Source organism: Myotis yumanensis, unplaced genomic scaffold (genome assembly GCF_028538775.1).
Source record: "Myotis yumanensis isolate MYYU_CA2020_CCGP unplaced genomic scaffold, mMyoYum1.0.hap1 SCAF_14, whole genome shotgun sequence".
Lineage (NCBI taxonomy): Eukaryota > Metazoa > Chordata > Mammalia > Chiroptera > Vespertilionidae > Myotis > Myotis yumanensis.
The window spans coordinates 26543842-26562065 of NW_027223765.1; the positions used below are offsets into that span (position 1 = coordinate 26543842).

Below are 18224 nucleotides of genomic sequence, written 5' to 3' on the forward strand. Positions count from 1 at the left end.
AGGTTCGATCCCCCATCAGGGCACATACAAGAATCAACTAAGGAATGCATAAACAAATCAATGTCTGTCTGTCTGTCTCTCCCACTTCCATTCTCTCCAAAAAAAAAAAAAAAAAAAAATCAAAAATGTTTTTAAGATCACAATCTGGGCACTAGAGTTCCTTGTCACTACTGATTTGATAACAATTTCTAGGCTTATAAATAGTTTCAAATTCCTCTTTGAACCACGAGTTGTTAAAAACAGTTAAAGAATGTCCAGTTGACAAGGTCTTTTCACTTTCTATTTCTACTATTCATTTCCAGTTTTTTGGAATAGAGTTTGCACTCTTTCTACTTTAGGAATTTACTGAGGCTTTCTTTGTGGCAAATTTCTTTAGGCAATATTTATGCATGTTCCATAGGCACTTGAACAGGTATGCTCACTGTTTCAGGGTACATGTCTAACTATGTTATTTAAATCTATCCTTCCTTGTTTTCTGTTTGACCTGTCATGAAGTAAAAAGATGAGAATTGAAGTCTCCTACAAGGAATGTATTTCTGTTGATTCCTCCTTAAATCTCCTGTTGTTTTTGTTTTATGAATGACAGTCATGGTCTATGTTACATATATCCTTCAGTGTGAATAGTACTCTTGATTTATAAATCCTCTTTTTTGTCTGGCATTAAAATTGCAACCCCTCTTTTTTTTTGTTTTTTAAATCCTCTCCCAAGGATGTTTTTATTGATTTTAGAGAGAGGAAGGGAGAGAGGGAGAGGGAGAGAGGAAGAAGAAGAGAGGGAAGAGAGGGAGAGGAAGAGAAGGAGGGAGGTGTGGAGAGAGGAAGTGATGGAGAGAGAGAGAAACATCAATGTGAGAAATAAACATTGATGTTGCCTCCTGTTCATGCCCTGACTGGAGACTGAACATGCAAACTACACATGTGTCCTTACCTGGAATGGAACCCGCAACCATTTGGTGTACAGGATGATGTTCCAACCAACTGAGCCACAGGGCCAGGGCCCTCCTTTCTGTTTGCATTTACTTGACATATCTTTGACAATCCTTTTTTTGTTCTTAATCACTTAATTTTAGGTGCACTTCTTGCTTAAAATTTTTTAAGTTTGCTTCATAATCTAAAATAACTATTTATTTACTTATTTATTTTGAGCAGCCAAATTAGCTCTTTTTAAAAAATGTTTTTATTGATTTCAGGGAGGAAGGGAGAGGGAGAGATAGAAACATTAATGATGAGAGAATCACTGATTGACTGCCTCCTGCACACCCCACACTGGGGATCAAGCCCACAATCTGGCCATGTGCCCTGACCAGGAATCAAACCATGACCTCCTGGTTCATAGGTCGGTGCTCAACCACTGAGCCACACCGGATGGGCTAAATAACTATTCTTTTATGTAAAAGTTTAGTTTATTTATAATTACTAATGTAATAGTTTTCTATTTCTTTTAAAACAACTACCATCTAATGTTCACTTAGGGTTAATTTGGATTTTGGAAGCAACTTTTAAATTCATTTTCTTTCTCCCAAAATATTCATTATTCCCACTTAACATTTGCATTTCTGGCTGAAATAATGCTTAGATAAGCAATATTCAATAAAGACGCACATATCAGCTTTAAATATTCCCTTTCCTGGCAGGTAAGCATTAATGTCTGTAGTCTTAATATCTGCCAGGCACCCACCTGATACACTCTCCCTTCTCCTGTTGAGCCATCACATAGAAACACTACACACTACCCATACTAGGGTAAATATTATAAAGACACCCAGCCAAATTCTAATTTGGAGGCTTTCCAATAAGTCAAAACAAACAAAAGTACGTCAAGACAGCAGGTACACTAAAAATATTACATACCTTGCTCCAAGGAACTTTGCTAAGAATGTCAATGAGTCTTTTTCTGCTCCCACACACTGGCTGAAGGAAATAACACAATCCTCTAAAGGAGTCATTCCTGCCATTACTGGGACTGGCTTGAAGAGAGGACTTGACTTGGGATCAATTAAAGTCTGATACTCTATACAAGTTACCTTTAAAAACAAGAGGAACAACATCAACCTGAAATAAGCAACCAGTCGCTAACACTGGTTCAGTTATAGTAGCAATAATTTTGGTTAAATGAAAAGCAACTTTAATATAAACTTGTGTATGCTTATTCTCATTACATTTTAAATATGTAAAGAAATATCTCAATTCATTATATTAAATATTACATTCTAAAATATTAAGAATATTAAATCAGTCAGGCTTATTGAAGTTATTGAATATTGTTTCAAATTTAACTTCTTTCAATGTATTAGTTTAATTTTTTCCTCTAAATTCTTGAAAAGTTAAAAAAAAAAATCAATGGTGAAATTACCAGTGATAAGCCAACAAGATGGAATACAAAAGTGCATGTCATGCTTTGGTGGTGAGAAAACCGGGAAAACTGAAATTGTATGAGATGACCTGGAGTAACTCCCTAACAAGAAATGCTGCTGCTCTGGCCCCGGGCAACGACAGTCTCCACCAGGATTAGGGCCAAGAAGCTTGAATGTTTTCCTGTTTTAGCACTTCCTTTGCTAAAAGAAAACCCAGTCACTCACTGCCCATACCCAAACACCAATTTACCTAAATTGAACTGCTAAGAAATAAACATTAGCACTCTTGGCATTCATATGTATTTTCTTACCAGCCACGTATTTGTAACAACTTCTCCCACAGTTGCTTCTATTTCAGACCCCAGCAGAGGAACCACTGCATAATCGGCAACAATTCTGCTCTGAAGGGATACGGTTGTTCCAGCATTTTCTCTTATGGCAGTTGCAATGTTAGACTCATTTTCACTATTAAAACCCAAAACAAGGAAACTCTTTTGGCTAAATAAACCTTCTTCCATAATTGTAGAGTAATCAGGGGGGTCATGACTGACAGAAGATTGGTTTTCTTCTTGCATAGAAATATGAGTAGAATCATTCAAGGGCTCAACATGAGTAGTGTCATTAAAGGCCCCAACTTCAGACTTTGCAGCTTCAACTGGAAGAGAAAAAGGAATGTTTTCTAACAGTTTATCTTATAAACTTTACTTTCTAGCAAGGATATTAAGGTAACACAGAGTCTGAGAATTGTGACTACACTTAAAAACTAAGGCTTTAATAAATACACAATGCATAAAGGATATGAAACCACTCCATCTTCTGGGTTATCAAGAATGCTATTAGTATTACCATGTTTCATTACAAAGGGTATCAGCAATCACGTTAACCATTCTAAGTACTCCTAGCATACTAGAAACTAATTAGTTGAAAATTATGAAGCTCTAATCACCCCAAGGTGTGTCTCAGTTCCAAAACTGGTTTAGATAATTCACATTAGGGAGTATATCATTAAAGAAAAAACAGAAGTAACAGGCCTAAAGTAGTCAAGCCATTTACATGAAAATAACTGTATAAATGTAATAATAAGAGAACTATGGTTACTTCTCTTTTATAAATTCCTAAAATGTTTTATATTGAAACTAGAAGCCCAATGAATGAAATTCGTGCAAGGGACTCGGCCCCCGCCGCTGCCGCAGTGGCCGCCTCTGCCCCTTCCCTCCCCCGCAACGCCCCTCACCAACGTGGCTTCGTCCAGAAGGTCGTCAGGTCTAATTAGCATATTATGCTTTTATTATTGTGGATAGAAGATTGGAGCTACTTAGCTTCTATACAGATTTCTTAAGAGAACTGATCAAGGACCCAAGCAAATGATCTTAACTTCTTTTTAAGATCAAGTTGGCTGACAGATGGGTAATAAAAGAAAAAAGACATAGCTATATAAAATATAAATGTCAGTAACTAAAATACACAGTCCCTAGTGTGCAACAAACATTATCAGATCAAGGCTAAAAGTTTAGGAGGTAAAAACTTAGTGTGTTCTTAAAAACTCTAGTGGTGCCATGTTGGAAGGTTAACATTTTACAGTAGGATCAGCAAACTACAGCCTAGGGGCCAAAATGGGCCTCTCACAGTTTGTGGGTTAAGAATCGTTTTTATATTTTTAAAAATTTATTGTAAAAACAGAATACATGATAGAGAGAATGTGGCTGGCAAAGCCCAAAATATTTACCATCTGACCTTTTATAAAAACGGTTTGCCAACCCTCCTATATGGGATTCAAGTAAGCCTAGAAGCTATTCAAGGATTCTTCATTTATTCATCTTTACAGGCATTGTGCCCAAGTGTTTTTACATGCATGTAATTAATGCTCATGATACTATGGGGTTGACACTATTAGTATATCTATACCCTTTCTCCAAGCGAAATCTCAGGCTTAAACAGGTTATGTAACTTGCCTAACGTCAGTTATTAAGTGGCAAAAATGATATAAACCAATCTCTGTATGGCTCCAGAGTCCATAACATTGTTATAATGTTGTCTTCTTATTTCTATTCTCATCTCAAATAGACATTAAAATTTTTACTTTTAAACTAGTCACTGCCATACATATTTAAATATGTTTTATGTAAATGTATATAGCTTATTCCTACGTAATGAAAGTTAAATTGCTCTTATTGGCACTCTGAAGAAGTATAGTTTTCAATAGAGCATTTACTGATCAGGTCAGGAAACTCTGATCCTCAGTTACATACTATAATGAATAAAAAGAATAATAGTATATGTTTATAATTTATGGAGATATATGAGGAAGGTGACATCATAGTATAAAACATTCTGCAAAGTAGTTTAATAGTTATTCTTTTTAAAAAAATGTTTTTATTGATTTCAGAGAGAGAGAAAACATCAATGATGAAAGAGAATCACTGATCGGCTGCCTCCCACATAACCCACTACTTGGGATTGAGCCCGAAGCCCGGGTATGTGCTCTGACATGGAATCAAACTGTGACCTTCTGGTTCATAGGTCAATGCTCAAACACTGAACTACACCAGCCCGGCCAGAAACCATTCTTGACCAGTTAACAAACAGACAACCATGCTCCTATCTTCCAGGACCAGCTCTCATATCAATGTTTCTCTCTCTCTCTCCCTTCCTTCTCTAAAAAAGCTTTTCAAGGGTGGCTACAGAGTCTGTGAAGCTGCCTCAGGAGCCAGAGCTGTCATAGCCTTGCCTTTTCCACTTCCCATTGCAACCAATTAAGGCCGTTCATATCGCTTAAAAATAAGTTAAATAAAAATATTTAACTTCCAAATCAGTAGAGGGAAAGATATGAAGTTTAGAGTAGGAAACATAGAAAAATGGGACAAAATAAAAAATAAGATGGTAGAAAATAATAAAAATATATCACAAATAACAATAAACATAAATCAACCAAATTTACAGTTAAAAGAAAAAGTCAGTCATACTAATGCTGATCCACATGAGGCAGGGGTTAATATCAGACAAAACTGACTAAGTTTAAAAAAACTTCAAAATACATAAAAAACTAAATTTGAAATTCTGACACATGCTAAAACATAAATGAATCTTTTCTTCTTGACAAACTAATTTTAAAAAATGGTCTGGAAGCAAAGGTACAAGAAGACTTGAAACACTTTTGTAAAGAAAATTGGAGTCTTTTAATCTCAGATAGCCAAACATATTACAAGATGATTATAATAAGACAGTTTATCAGTGTGGTATCTCAATGGAACAGAATGGAAAGCCTAAACAGATCCCCACTTAACAGAACCTTAAAATGACAGAGGCAGTAGTGCTAGCTAGTGGAGAAACAATGGACTATTCAATAAAAAGTATTAAAAACAAGTGATTATCCACACGGATAACATACAATTAGAAAAGTTCACTTCAAATACAAAAATCAACTCCACATGGAATGAAGACACGTGAAAAATCAAAAGCTTAACACTTCTAAGACAGATATAAGGAATAACTAACAGTGGAACTCTAAGGCTGTTCTGCCTCAAAGCAGCTCAGGGTCTCCAGAGGCGGAATGAACCAACACCAGTGGTGGGGAGAGGTCTGAAATCCAAGAGTACCTCAACTTTCTAGGGCCAGGATGTGTGCCACACAACAGCAGGGGGCACTAACATAAGCCACCTGTAAGTCCGCCCCTTGACAGAGTAACATGGCAGCTCCTCTTGGGAGGACAGTAGTCATAAGTCCCGCAATTAAAATGCCTCGTGTTCTGCCCTAGCTGGCTTGGATCAGAGGATAGAGCGTTAGCCGACGGACTGGAGGGTCCTGGGTTTGATTCCAGTCAAGGGCACATGCTTGGGTTGCAGGCTCGATCCCCAGTAGGGGATGTGCAGGAGACAGCCGATCAATGATTCTCTCATCAGTGATGTTTCTCTCTCTCTCTCTCTCTCTCTCTCTCTCTCTCTCTCTCCCTTCCTCTCTGAAAAAAAAAATTTTATATATATATATATATATATATATATATATATGTATATATATACACACACACACATATATAAAGCCTAGTGTTCCGTTTAAGAAAACTGTAATGTGATTAAATGACAATAGAAATAAAAGCAATGTAAAAAAGGAATAACTTTATGACTCAGGGTAGGAAAACTTACATAAAATAGAAAAGCACAACCACAAAAGAATAGATTGAAAAATTCAACTACCTTAAAATATTATGGCCAAAAAATAAAAATAAAGATATTATGGCCAAATAGCACTCAAAATGACTATGAGATCTTTCTTTACATCCATCAAACTGGCAGAAATGTCAAACTTACAAGAAATACTAAATGTTGAAAGTATGTGCAACAGAAACCCTTACTATCATTCTAGTGTAAAGTGGTAAACAAAGACAAAGCAATTTGCATTATATAAATACGTATCCCATGAATCAACCACGCCCACCCTAGAAAAATTCTTGCTCATGTGCAAAAACATACATAAGAACAATCTCAGTAGTATTGTTTGTATTGGCAAAGAAAAGATAATAAAAATGTCCATAAGTGGGAAAATGGATACATTATATATAATATGCTCATATAGCAGTGTGGTCTTTTCTTAGTTAGTTAGTTGGATCAGATGAATATCTCTCACATTTAGAGAAGGAAGGTAGAAAGAGAGGACATACCATCTATCATTTAAGTTAATATACACAAAATGAACAGTGTATATATGTTGTTTACACAGATTGTAAACTATACAAAGATGGGGAGGAATTGACAGGCATAGAATATTCTTTCTTTTTTTAAAGCTAGATAGTATTCAGTTATTAATTATATTATTCTTTATATCTTTTTGGATGTATTAAATCTTTCATTTTTTTTAAAGGACATATGATGCTTACTACTCTTCAGCGGCAATTTCCCTACCACACTGAGAATACCTGAGGTGGCAGTAGTCCACAGTATAGCACTGTATGCACTAAAAACCACAATAATCCAGTAAGAGATATTTGTTACAAGGTTGTTATAAAATAGTCACAGGGATGTAAAGTACCACATAGGGAATATAGACAATAATATCAAAATAGCGATGGTGCAGGTGGTAGTGAAAGATTGGGGGTGCCCGGCTGGCGTGGCTCAGTGGTTGAACGTCAACCTATGAACCTGGAGGTCACGGTTCAATTCCCAGAGAGGGAACATACCCGAGTTGTTGGCTCAATTCCCAGTGTGGAGCCTGCAGGAGGCAGCCGATCAATGATTCTCTCTCATCACTGATGTTTCTCTTTCTCTCTCCCTCCCTCTCTGAAATCAATTAAAAAAAAAAAAAAGATTGGGGGTATCATTATGTAAAGCATGATTGTCGAAACACTATGCTGTACACCTGAAACTAATACAAAATATTGAATGTAAACTATAATTAAAAAAACAAAAACTTTATGTTATAAACTCAAACCAAGTGATGCCAAATACAAAACAGATGAAAGTGGAGCCCTTGAGTAGAAGAGAGAAAGAGGGTCTGAGGGTTCTTAGCTTTGCCTGCTTAGAAAAGATAACTAACAGGCTCTCTCCTTCTCAGGCAAGCATCTCCTAAACTCTCAGGGTCCTCAGGAGATTTGCAACCAGGGGAGCAATGGGCAGCAACAGCTTGTCCCAGGCTAACCCCCTGACCCCGTCTCCAAGGCCCCTTTTCTCTGACTTTCCAGTTAGCCAAAAACAGCCCTGCCTAGGCTCTCCTGCTGCCTTTTTTTTGGGGGGGGGGGGGGGGGGGGGGGGTCCACATTAGAATTTCTGATCTATTTGGAGTTTCTTCTTCCTTTTTTTAAAAAAGTGTATTCATTTTATTATTTTTTAAATATATTTCTATTGATTCCAGAGAGGGAGAGGGAAAGAGATAAACATTAATAATGAGAAAAATCATTGATCAGCTGCCTTCTGCACGCTCCCTACTGGGGATCAAGCCCACAACCTGGGCATGTGCCCTGATCAGGAATCTAACCGTGACCTCCTGGTTTATGGGTCAATACTCAACCAACTGAGCCACACTGGCCAGGCTACTGCTTCTATTCTAAGCCCTTCCTTGTTTCACTTTCCCCAGCTTTAATAAATGTACTCTCAAAATAAAAATATTTTTTACGCTACTACTAAAATAGTTCCCAATAACTATAAACACTAATCAATTATTTCTTACCTACTGTTGCATTATTATTTACATATTGAGAGAGCAGATCTTCATCAGCTTGCTCATGCTTTTCAGCAGAAGCGAAGTTTTTCTTGGAGAAGCTGTTGTTCTTTTTTAAAAGGGCTGTTTTACTTTCAGGTTGATCTGAAACTGGAATTTCCACTGGTTTGTAATTAGCATGGATATATGGCTCTTCAGGAAGCATATAACCTTTACTAAAACACTGTAGCAACCATTTTGCTCCCACTACATGAGGCCTAAAAAACAATGCAGAATTATATGTTAGTTTAAACTATAAAGACCATAATCCCACCTGCCATGCAATTTCCAAAATTACACGAACATGCAATTTTAAGAAGCATTATTACAGAATAGAAATTGCTGTGAATAAAAAAATGACAAAACCTGTGGGCTGATTTATCCCAAAACTGCTTCAATTCATCATCATAATCTCCCACAATAACATGAGTTACATCTTCATTGAGCTGGTTAAAACGAACTCCACCTCCACTGTTAATAAGCCTTCTCAGTTTATCTAGTTTTCTGCCACTAAAACCGCAAAGATATATCTGCAAAGAAAGAAAGAATTTACTTTGATTAATGCATGTAAGACACTATTTCTCTCACAAGTAACACATTACAAATATATATCAAAATCTACTGTATGTAAATAAGACAACTCGTGTGTTTTAAGATATATTGATAGAAAAAACGAGAAAAAAAAGATATAATGAAGAGTGTATTCTGAAACTTTGATTTTTATCACTTCTTCATAATCTCATTGCATTCTTGTACTTCACAGTAGATATTTGATAATTACTTTGGTGCTTTAAATAAAAGCCAGAATAAAATTATCTTCTGAATAGACTTTGAAGGATGACAGATGAAGGTACATCCCAGGCAGAGGGACCCTGACAGATAAAGGTTGGACATGGCCTAATAAGTGCATCCGCTTAGCTAGTGTGGAGGGTTTATGCAGAAAAGGAGGAAGCCCAACTCTGAAGGGTATTCAAAGTCAGACTAGGAAGTACTGATGTACACCGTCACTTACTGCAATTATTACATAATAAAGACATACCCGACAACCATCTAATAAATCTTCAGGTGCTTGAAATGCACTGACATCCAGATTTTCTAGATTTTCAAGTATAGGCTCCACTTTGCTATTAAGAATGGAATTATATATCGATTCATTTATGCAACTTGCATTGATGTTGGAAATATTGCTGACATCTGAAAGAGTACGACCTACATATTAAACAAAGATGTAATATTTATGAAGATAAAATAACTGATTACATGTTTTCCTATAAATTAAGTTTTCTGATACACACAGAGCTATGAACAGCTTCCAAAGTTAAGATTCAAGTGTTTTTACTGAAATCTTGGTGGCAAAATACGAAAAGGGAAAAAAAAAACTAAGGCTCATATTTTATTGAAATGAAAATATATTTAATGTTTACTTAACAGTGACTAACTTTTAATAAAAATCTAAAGTTGCTGGCCTTAAGGCCCAGGAAGCTAATATTAAAAAAATAGTTTATAAACATTTGCTCAATTGCCCAACATGTAACCTACAAACTAGAAACGGTTTTAAATTTTATATGAATATAGATGATCTATAACAGTAGCAAACTAATAAAAAAAGGAAATGTACTAATAATATTTGCACACCAGTCAAGTTCTTAAAAATTAAAATTTTAAGTCTATCTGTTAGTATTCTTAATTTCTTTAAGCATCTTCTTCATTACATCAGGGTATGAAAGAAAGTATGCATTCATTACAAAAAAATATCAGAAGTTCTTAACTAATTTTTCATTCAATTTGGTTCTAATACAATTATGCCTAGAGGCAGAGCAAGAAAAGATGGAATTCCCTACTATCTCTCACTGATCCTGTTATCAATTCTTACACAGAAAACTGAGAGTTTACTTTAATCCCAATGAGACTTACTATTAATTGTGTTGATCTGGCCAGCAGGAGTTGAAGTATCAGGCATAGTGTTTGTTTCTGGTCTAGGCTCTGTCTTGTACATGGATTCATCCTGACAAAAACCTTTCTCAACACTATCAAAAAACCACTGTGTGGTCACACAGTGTACATTCCATCGCTTGGCACATTCATATTTTTGACCTATCATGTTCATTAGGAAAGAGAGCAATGCAAATCATTAAACTCTGTCTTGGCAGAAATATTCAAATTTATGATAGGTTATTAAAAAATCCACCTGACACAAAGTTAAAGTCACTAGTAATTACTCTTACTTTTAAATAAAGACAGATGCTATGTGAGGAGTTACATCTCTTACAAACTTATATAGAGTCAGAGGCAACTGTGGGGTAACTGAAATAATATTAGACTTGGTTTGAGTATACCCTCCATCACTTAATTTCTTTAAACCAGTTTCTTTGTCTATAACAGAGGGATAACTCTCAGAATTACACCATTTTAATAAGAGTACATAAAACAACTGTGAAAATTGCCAAATACCGGCTCTGAGTAGACTACTCTGATGTCATCAGATTCTACTTGAAGTCCAGGAGAGATATGTAGATAAATAAATTACATTAAAAAGAGCATATACTCCTGGCCGATGTGGCTCAGTTGGTTGGGCCTTGTCCCATGCATTGAAAGGCTGCTGATTCAATTCCCGGTCAAAGCATATGCAGGAGGTAACCGATTGGTGTTTTGCTCTCACATGGATGTCTCTCTCTCTTTCTCTCTCTATAAAAAAGTCAAAAAAGTCTTATAAAATATATATATATATATACATATATATATATATATATATATATATATATATATATATATATACATACCATAAAACCTTTTACTGCCTTAAAAATATTTTAACACAATGCATTCTGAAACAGTATCATAGGGAAATTGAGGTCAACATGTAATAAAAATAACATGAAAGCCGTTTTTTTTACATTCTTGAGAGCCAGGAAATGAACTATCCTCAGAATCAGAAAACAGCAATAGCAGTTACCAATTTTACTCATAATCATAATATAATTGGGCATACACAAAATTCTGACTTAATTATAATTACCAATTTTAACAATATTTTTCTAATTTTATTTCCTATCTAGGTCTGAATAAAACACTATAGATATGAGATTAGAAAGATATGTAATTTAACTACATCTATTAGCTCTCTTGTTATCCATCCAAATTTCTTGTCTCTTTTCTAAGTATTTGGTAATTGTGTAGGAGACTTAAAAAAATAAAAATTGGATAATAAATTTAGATAAAGCCCCACTGAAAGTTTTTATTTTATATTTATTGAATGACCTGAATAAACACTAGGACAGTCATGTAATTTTTCTACAAATTGTGACCCAAACTATTTTTGTAAGATTTTTAGGGGAAAAAATACCATACTACATTTATGATATGTCAGAAGCAAAAGCTATTCTGTAAAGAAAATCTTAAATTGTTAAAAAGCAGAGAAAATCTTGCATTTGTCCATTCAGGAAATAGTTTTACCTTTTGGTTCTTGCACAATGAGGTGTGTACATTCATTCATTTTCAATTGTCCCATGTATTGGCCTCCATGCTTAACTGTGAGTTGCTGAACTGACTTCCTTTCTAAGCCACACAAGCCAGTCACACAGATTATGCAACCAAGAAAAATAGGACACTTGAAGTCTTCCATGTTTATATCAGTATATCTAGTTATTGTACTGGGGAAAACAAATGATAAAACGGGGAAAAATGAACATATTAAATATACCCAATAGTTTAAATTTTACCAGAAAAGAACAATATCACTAATGCTTTCCTCATTTTTAAAGATTTTTATTAAATCTTAAGGGGAGCCCTAACCGGTTTGGCTCAGTGGATAGAGCCTTGACCAGCGGACTGAAAGGTCCCAGGTTCGATTCCGGTCAAGGGCATGTACCTTGGTTGTGGGCACATCCCCAGTAGGGGGTGTGCAGGAGGCAGCTGATCGATGTTTCTCTCTCATTGATGTTTCTAGCTCTCTATCCCTCTCCCTTCCTCTCTGTAAAAAAATCAATAAAATATATTAAAAGAAGAAGAAATAATAAATCTTAAGGGGAACTCACAGGCACTCAGAATTATACTAATTGCTAATCTAAGCTTGGCACCATATCTCGAATAAAAAGTAATGTTTCAGACAGTCTCTCAAAATTGTTTTAAGGGAAAACTTTTCATTAACTCTGTAAGTCCGTGCTGGTTAAAATGGTGGTTACTTTCCAAAATTTTAAGTCTGAATCTCTACTTCAGTTGCCTACTAGAAAAACAGAATCTGTATCCTTTTCTAAACAAATAATAAGCAATGATTTGGGGCAGAAACCAACAAAAATATCATTGTCTTCTGTTGCCATGCTAGGCAGATGTGTTGATGAAACAGGCTGGGAATGAGGGTGCCAACGTGGAGACACGATTAGGATGTTCGGGATGGTGTGAAAGACTGGGAAAACTCCTATTTAATTCAAACAGTGGAACCTGGACTTAGAGTTACTCTAATTTTAAAGGAAACTCAATTCTGTCCCTTGAAATAAGCTCTAAGTGCCATGAAGGCAGAGATGCTATCCTGTTTTGCTCACTACATATGCCTGAAGCCTAGCTCAGGGCAGATACATAAAATGGGCTCAAATTAATATTTACTGAATAATCACATCCCAGTTAATGACTTACATTTTATTTTCAACTTTACACATATCCACTTTGGGAGGGAATACAACTGCCCAAATGACTAATTTGCTCTCCATATTAACATATGGGCACAGTATTGAAAAAAGCAATATAAAAGTTGCAGCTGCCATACTGATTTTCCCAACTATTTTACAGGTACTGTAAATGCTTATCAAAGCATTTCCTACCTTGTAGCTAGTTCTAACCCCACAGCCCAGTGATAGCGAACTCATTTTTTTGGTTGATTTTTCTGTTAAATGGTATTTAAATATATAAAATAAATATCAAAAATATAAATCTTTGTTTTACCATGGTTGCAAATATCAAAAATTTTCTATATGTGACACGGCACCAGAGTTAAGTTAGGGTTTTTCAAAATGCTGACACGCCGAGCTCAAAAGGTTCGCCATCACTGCCATAGGCCATTCTACCTATCGACCTCTAACCGGGTAACAGTTTTTAGAATCTGCTCTTTTGTTTTCATTGGAGAAAAGAATAATGACCCAATTTTTGTCACTGAATGATAAATCCAAAGATACAATAAAACCTCCCCTATGAAAACTCACAAGCTAGAATGACTGAATGTATCATTTTCAAATCTAGAAAATATCAAAATGTCTTTCTTACTTCTCTTGTGATTTCTCCCAAAGTGTGTTAACCCAAGAAGGAAGCAAAATTGGTTTCTTTAGATTTGCAGCAACTAAGTATTTTTTGCTACCAACTTCTCCGGCAATAAGGTGAGTTACTGATACATTAAGGTCTCTGTATACACGTCCACCCATCATTTGTACATATTTATGAACTTCTTCCTGTAGTCCCAAGAGAAAATATATTAATACTGAAGCAAATTTATTTTTTATACAATATCCCATATATATATATTGTTAGCTTGAATGCACAAGTGTTTCTCACCAATATAAAATTAAATAATTAACCATTTAATTAATATATTTGGAAGGTAAATATAAATTATAAATAAAAATTTTTAAATTTCTATTTATTGATTTTAGATAAAGAGGGAGGAAGGGAAAAAGAAAGTAAGAGCGAGAAACATCATCGTCATTCCACTTATTTATGCATTCATTGGTTGCTTCTCGTGTGTGTCGACTGGATATCAAACCCACAACCTTGGTGTATTGCGATGACACTCCAACCAAGTGAGCTCCCAGGCCAGGGCATAGATTTTAAAATAATTACCTTTATACATTATTTTTCTATGTTTATCTCTTTGAACTCCATGAAGTTATTAAACTATGTTGTTGGGGTTTTTTAAATATGTTTTTTTTTTTATTTTTAGAGAGAGAAAGGGAGAGGGATAGAGAAAGAAAAACCTCGATGTGAGAAACATTGGTCAGTTGCCTCCCGTACACACCTCGACTGTGGACGGAACCCACAACCTGGACACGTGCCCTAACTGGGAATCCAACCGGTTACCTTTCTGGTGCGTGGGATGACGCTTAACCAACTGAGCCACACTGGCTAAGGCACTATATTGCTTCTATAATAAACAATATATTTTAATTTACCATACATATTTTAAAATGTGTAAATACATATATAACATATCTATTACATACCTCTCTCAGAATCCCCCTCTTTTTCAGGATTTCCCATTTACAGTGGAAAAATGTAATTCAAAAGCAAACTCATTGACTATATAGGGGAAAAAGTGAGTTTCCTTTAAAATTTTTTTTTTTGCTTAGCCCTGGCCAGTTTGGTCCAGTGGATAGAGCATGGGCCTATGGACTGAAAGGTAACAGGTTCGATTCCGGTCAAGGGCATATGCCCAGGTTGTAGGCTCGATTCCCAGTGGAGGGCGTGCAGGAGGCAGCCAGTTGATGATTCTCTCTCATCATTGATCTCTCTTCCCTTCCTCTCTGTAATAAATAAAAATGTATTTAAAATGTATCTTCTCGCCCTAGCTGGTTTGGCTTAGTGGATAGAGCATCAGCCTGTGGACTGAAGGGTCCCGGGTTCGATTCCAGTCAAGGGCACGTGCCTAGGTTGTGGGTTCGATCCCCCAGGGGGAGCGTGCAGGAGGCAGCCAATCAATGATTCTTTCTCATCAGTGATGTTTCTATCTTTCGCTTCCTCTCCCTTCTCTGAAATCAATAAAAATAGATTTAAAAATAAATAAATAAATAAAATGTATCTCCTTAAAAATAAACAGATCCCACTATATTCAACTCATAAAAACATAAAAAGATAGTCCTGGTCAGTGTAGCTCAGTAGGTTGAGCACTGTCCTGTGCACCAAAGAGTTGCAGGTTTAATTCCCGGTCAAGGCACATGCCCATGTTTTGGGTTCGGTCCCTGGTCAGGATGCATATGGGAGGCAACCGATTGATATCTATCGGTTTCTTTCTCTCCCCCTCTCTCTAAAAATAATAATAAAAATGAAAATATATGAAAATATAAACACCCAGTGTAAAGTCTTTCAAGTATATTCTACACAATGAAAAATTAGGTATGGAAATACAGACATATTCCTCAACACCTACCCTTTTGTCTTTTTCCAGGCTTGTACAAGATATAGTTACATCACACATAACCATATTATAAACTGGATATTCAGCTCTTGGGACACATCGCTGGTGTTGCATACAAAATATGACTACTTGAGGACCAACAATTCTGCAGCCAAGCTATAAAAAAAGAAAAAGTTCAGTAAGTAGGGAAAGAACTTCAGTCTTATAAAATTACATTTTATATTATTTACCAATTCTTTATAAAAGTTGATGACCACCATAAAAATTTCACCAAACTGTTTTAAGAAAAACATAGAGGCCATTATATAATTTCTCAGATATAGTACTCATGAGCTACATACACATGAAAGCAAATCAAGCAATGCAGGCTATCAAAAGAAATAAGCTCCAAGAGCCACACTCACTCAAAATTACCACTGAAATTTTAATCTCGGAAACAAACAAAATCTTAACAGGAAGGGTGTATGACTAGCAGTCTTATGCTATAATTAGGAATTATCCTGACATATTTTTTTAAACGAAGCATCCAGTCAATGAAGCAGTTTAAAAATACTAAGCCTACATAAACCTCATCTAAAATACCTCTTATATCACCAAAGAACACAAAACCAAATAATTCTGGGCAGTTTCTACATTTGTTTTAAATACTCTGTCTGCAACTCAAAGTCTTCCCAAGGAAAACCCACAAACACTTCTCTTAAGATACTGCAGGTTACTAAAAACAAAAATGACCTTTCAATTTCATTGATAATTGAGACTAGCACATTCAAGCCAGGCTAAAAAAGCCTACAGTTGTGAAAGTCACCATAACATGACTGAAATATCTACAGAGTAAATTATTATCTTCTTGATCAGAAGAAAATTGAGTTTTTGATGCTACTGATTCTGACAAGCAGTGTTATTCCAAAAGGAGGGTAAGACCAACAATGCTTCTGGCAAAAGTGGGCACAGACCTTCCATAAATTGTACAGATACTGCATCTGCCTACTCTTCTATGTTTTCTTCTCCTTCAAACAAGAATCACTTCTTTGTAATCTGGATGGAATTACAGCCCGTTTACTTTTATTTCAATGCTTCTCTCTTGTCCAGACACCAAAAAAGTAATGAGTCAGTAGACTCTAGAATCAACAGAAAGAAATGAAGATGGCTCACTGGAATATTAGCAATACTCATCACCAAAATGCTTCCTTTGACATAACTTTTCAGTCTTTATAAAGTACAGGTATTAAAATTTTACCTGTAAGAGCAAGTAGTCTAAGAGACAGTAACCAAGCATTACGTTGAGGTCTTTTCCTACTCTTTATTTCTCCCTGAAATGTTTTGCAATCACACCGAGTTTAAGGACAGTAGAACTCAATCGCTAAAATGCTTCATTATCGCCCTGGCTGGTGTGCCTCAGTTGGTTGGGTGTGTAATGAAAGGTTGCTGGTTCAATTCCTGGACAGGGCACATGCCCGAGCAGGGGGTGTGGCGGAGGCAGCCAATCGATGTTACTCTCTCTCACATCCATGTTTCTCTCTCTCCCTCTAAAAATCAATAAACTATTTTTTAAAAAGGGGGTTAATTTAAAAAATAAAATGCTTCATTACTATAGGGTTCCCTTATACTAAGTGAAGTTAAATCCCCTGAAATACTATAAAAAATTACATATTAACAAAAGCTTATTATAACATAATTAGCCTTTAAAAATATTCCAGACTCCCCAAACCAAAAAATTTCTTTGTATTCATAATTTGCATAATACTTCATGATCAATAAATCATTTGTCCACTGAGGCAAAAACAAACCAAAAAACACACTACTGCAGGAACACATTATAAGTCAGCAAACCTTTTTGAGGTGATCGAAGACAACACCACTAAAAGGGTCACAGATATAAAGTGATCTATCATTCTCCTTTATCTTCAATGCCTCTTCTTCTGTAATAATCTGAAGATATTCTTCGGACTGGAACTCTTTTATTGACTGAAATAAAAATGAAATAAGATTGCAACTGAAATTGTCCCTTCTTATTTAAGTCCTACGAACTCTATATTCAAAATCCATCTCAAGTCCAGCCTTTTCCCTGTTGGACTCTTCCATCACCTCTCACCTAGACCTCTGCAGAAGTCTCTAAAGTGTTTTCTTCTCCCTTCCTTGCCCTAAATCTCTTCTCCATACAACAGCAAGGAATCTTTTTAACAATATAAATCACACTATGTTACTCTCTGCTCAAAAACTTCAATGTCTTCCAAGCACAGCCAGAATAGCATAAGACTTCCAAGCACACCCAGAATAGCATAATTATAGCATAAGACTTCTTAGGATGGCCTACAAGACCAAGGCGTCCAGCCCTTGCCTGTCTCCCTGCCCTTACCTTCTACCTCTCGCCGGCCTTACTTTTTCTCTAGCCACTCCAGCTTTCTTGCTACCACTGGAACAAGTTAAGCATGACCTCATTTAGAGGCTTTGCTCTTGCTCCCACTGCCTGGAATATTCTCCCAGGTCTTCACCAGACTTGGTGCCTCACTTCAAATGTCACCTCCTCTGAGATGCCTTTCCTGATCACGATTTCTAAAATATCCTTTCCC

General features: G+C 35.9%; 1 protein-coding gene across 4 annotated transcripts in view; it reads right to left on the minus strand.

Annotated features, from left to right (window-relative positions):
- Nucleotides 1-18224, minus strand: part of TOPBP1 (DNA topoisomerase II binding protein 1) — a 44943-nt gene that overhangs the window by 24508 nt on the left and 2211 nt on the right. For 3 of the 4 annotated variants that reach the window (XM_070433426.1, XM_070433425.1, XM_070433428.1), the window contains exons 3-12: nt 17485-17619; nt 15667-15810; nt 13794-13975; nt 11994-12190; nt 10455-10634; nt 9580-9749; nt 8907-9070; nt 8511-8758; nt 2666-3009; nt 1852-2024 (exon numbers count right to left, since the gene is read on the minus strand). In XM_070433426.1, coding sequence (XP_070289527.1) covers nt 1852-2024; nt 2666-3009; nt 8511-8758; nt 8907-9070; nt 9580-9749; nt 10455-10634; nt 11994-12190; nt 13794-13975; nt 15667-15810; nt 17485-17619 — 1937 coding nt within the window. The remainder of the gene's footprint in view (nt 1-1851; nt 2025-2665; nt 3010-8510; nt 8759-8906; nt 9071-9579; nt 9750-10454; nt 10635-11993; nt 12191-13793; nt 13976-15666; nt 15811-17484; nt 17620-18224) is intronic. The other variant, XM_070433427.1, reaches the window with a different exon arrangement.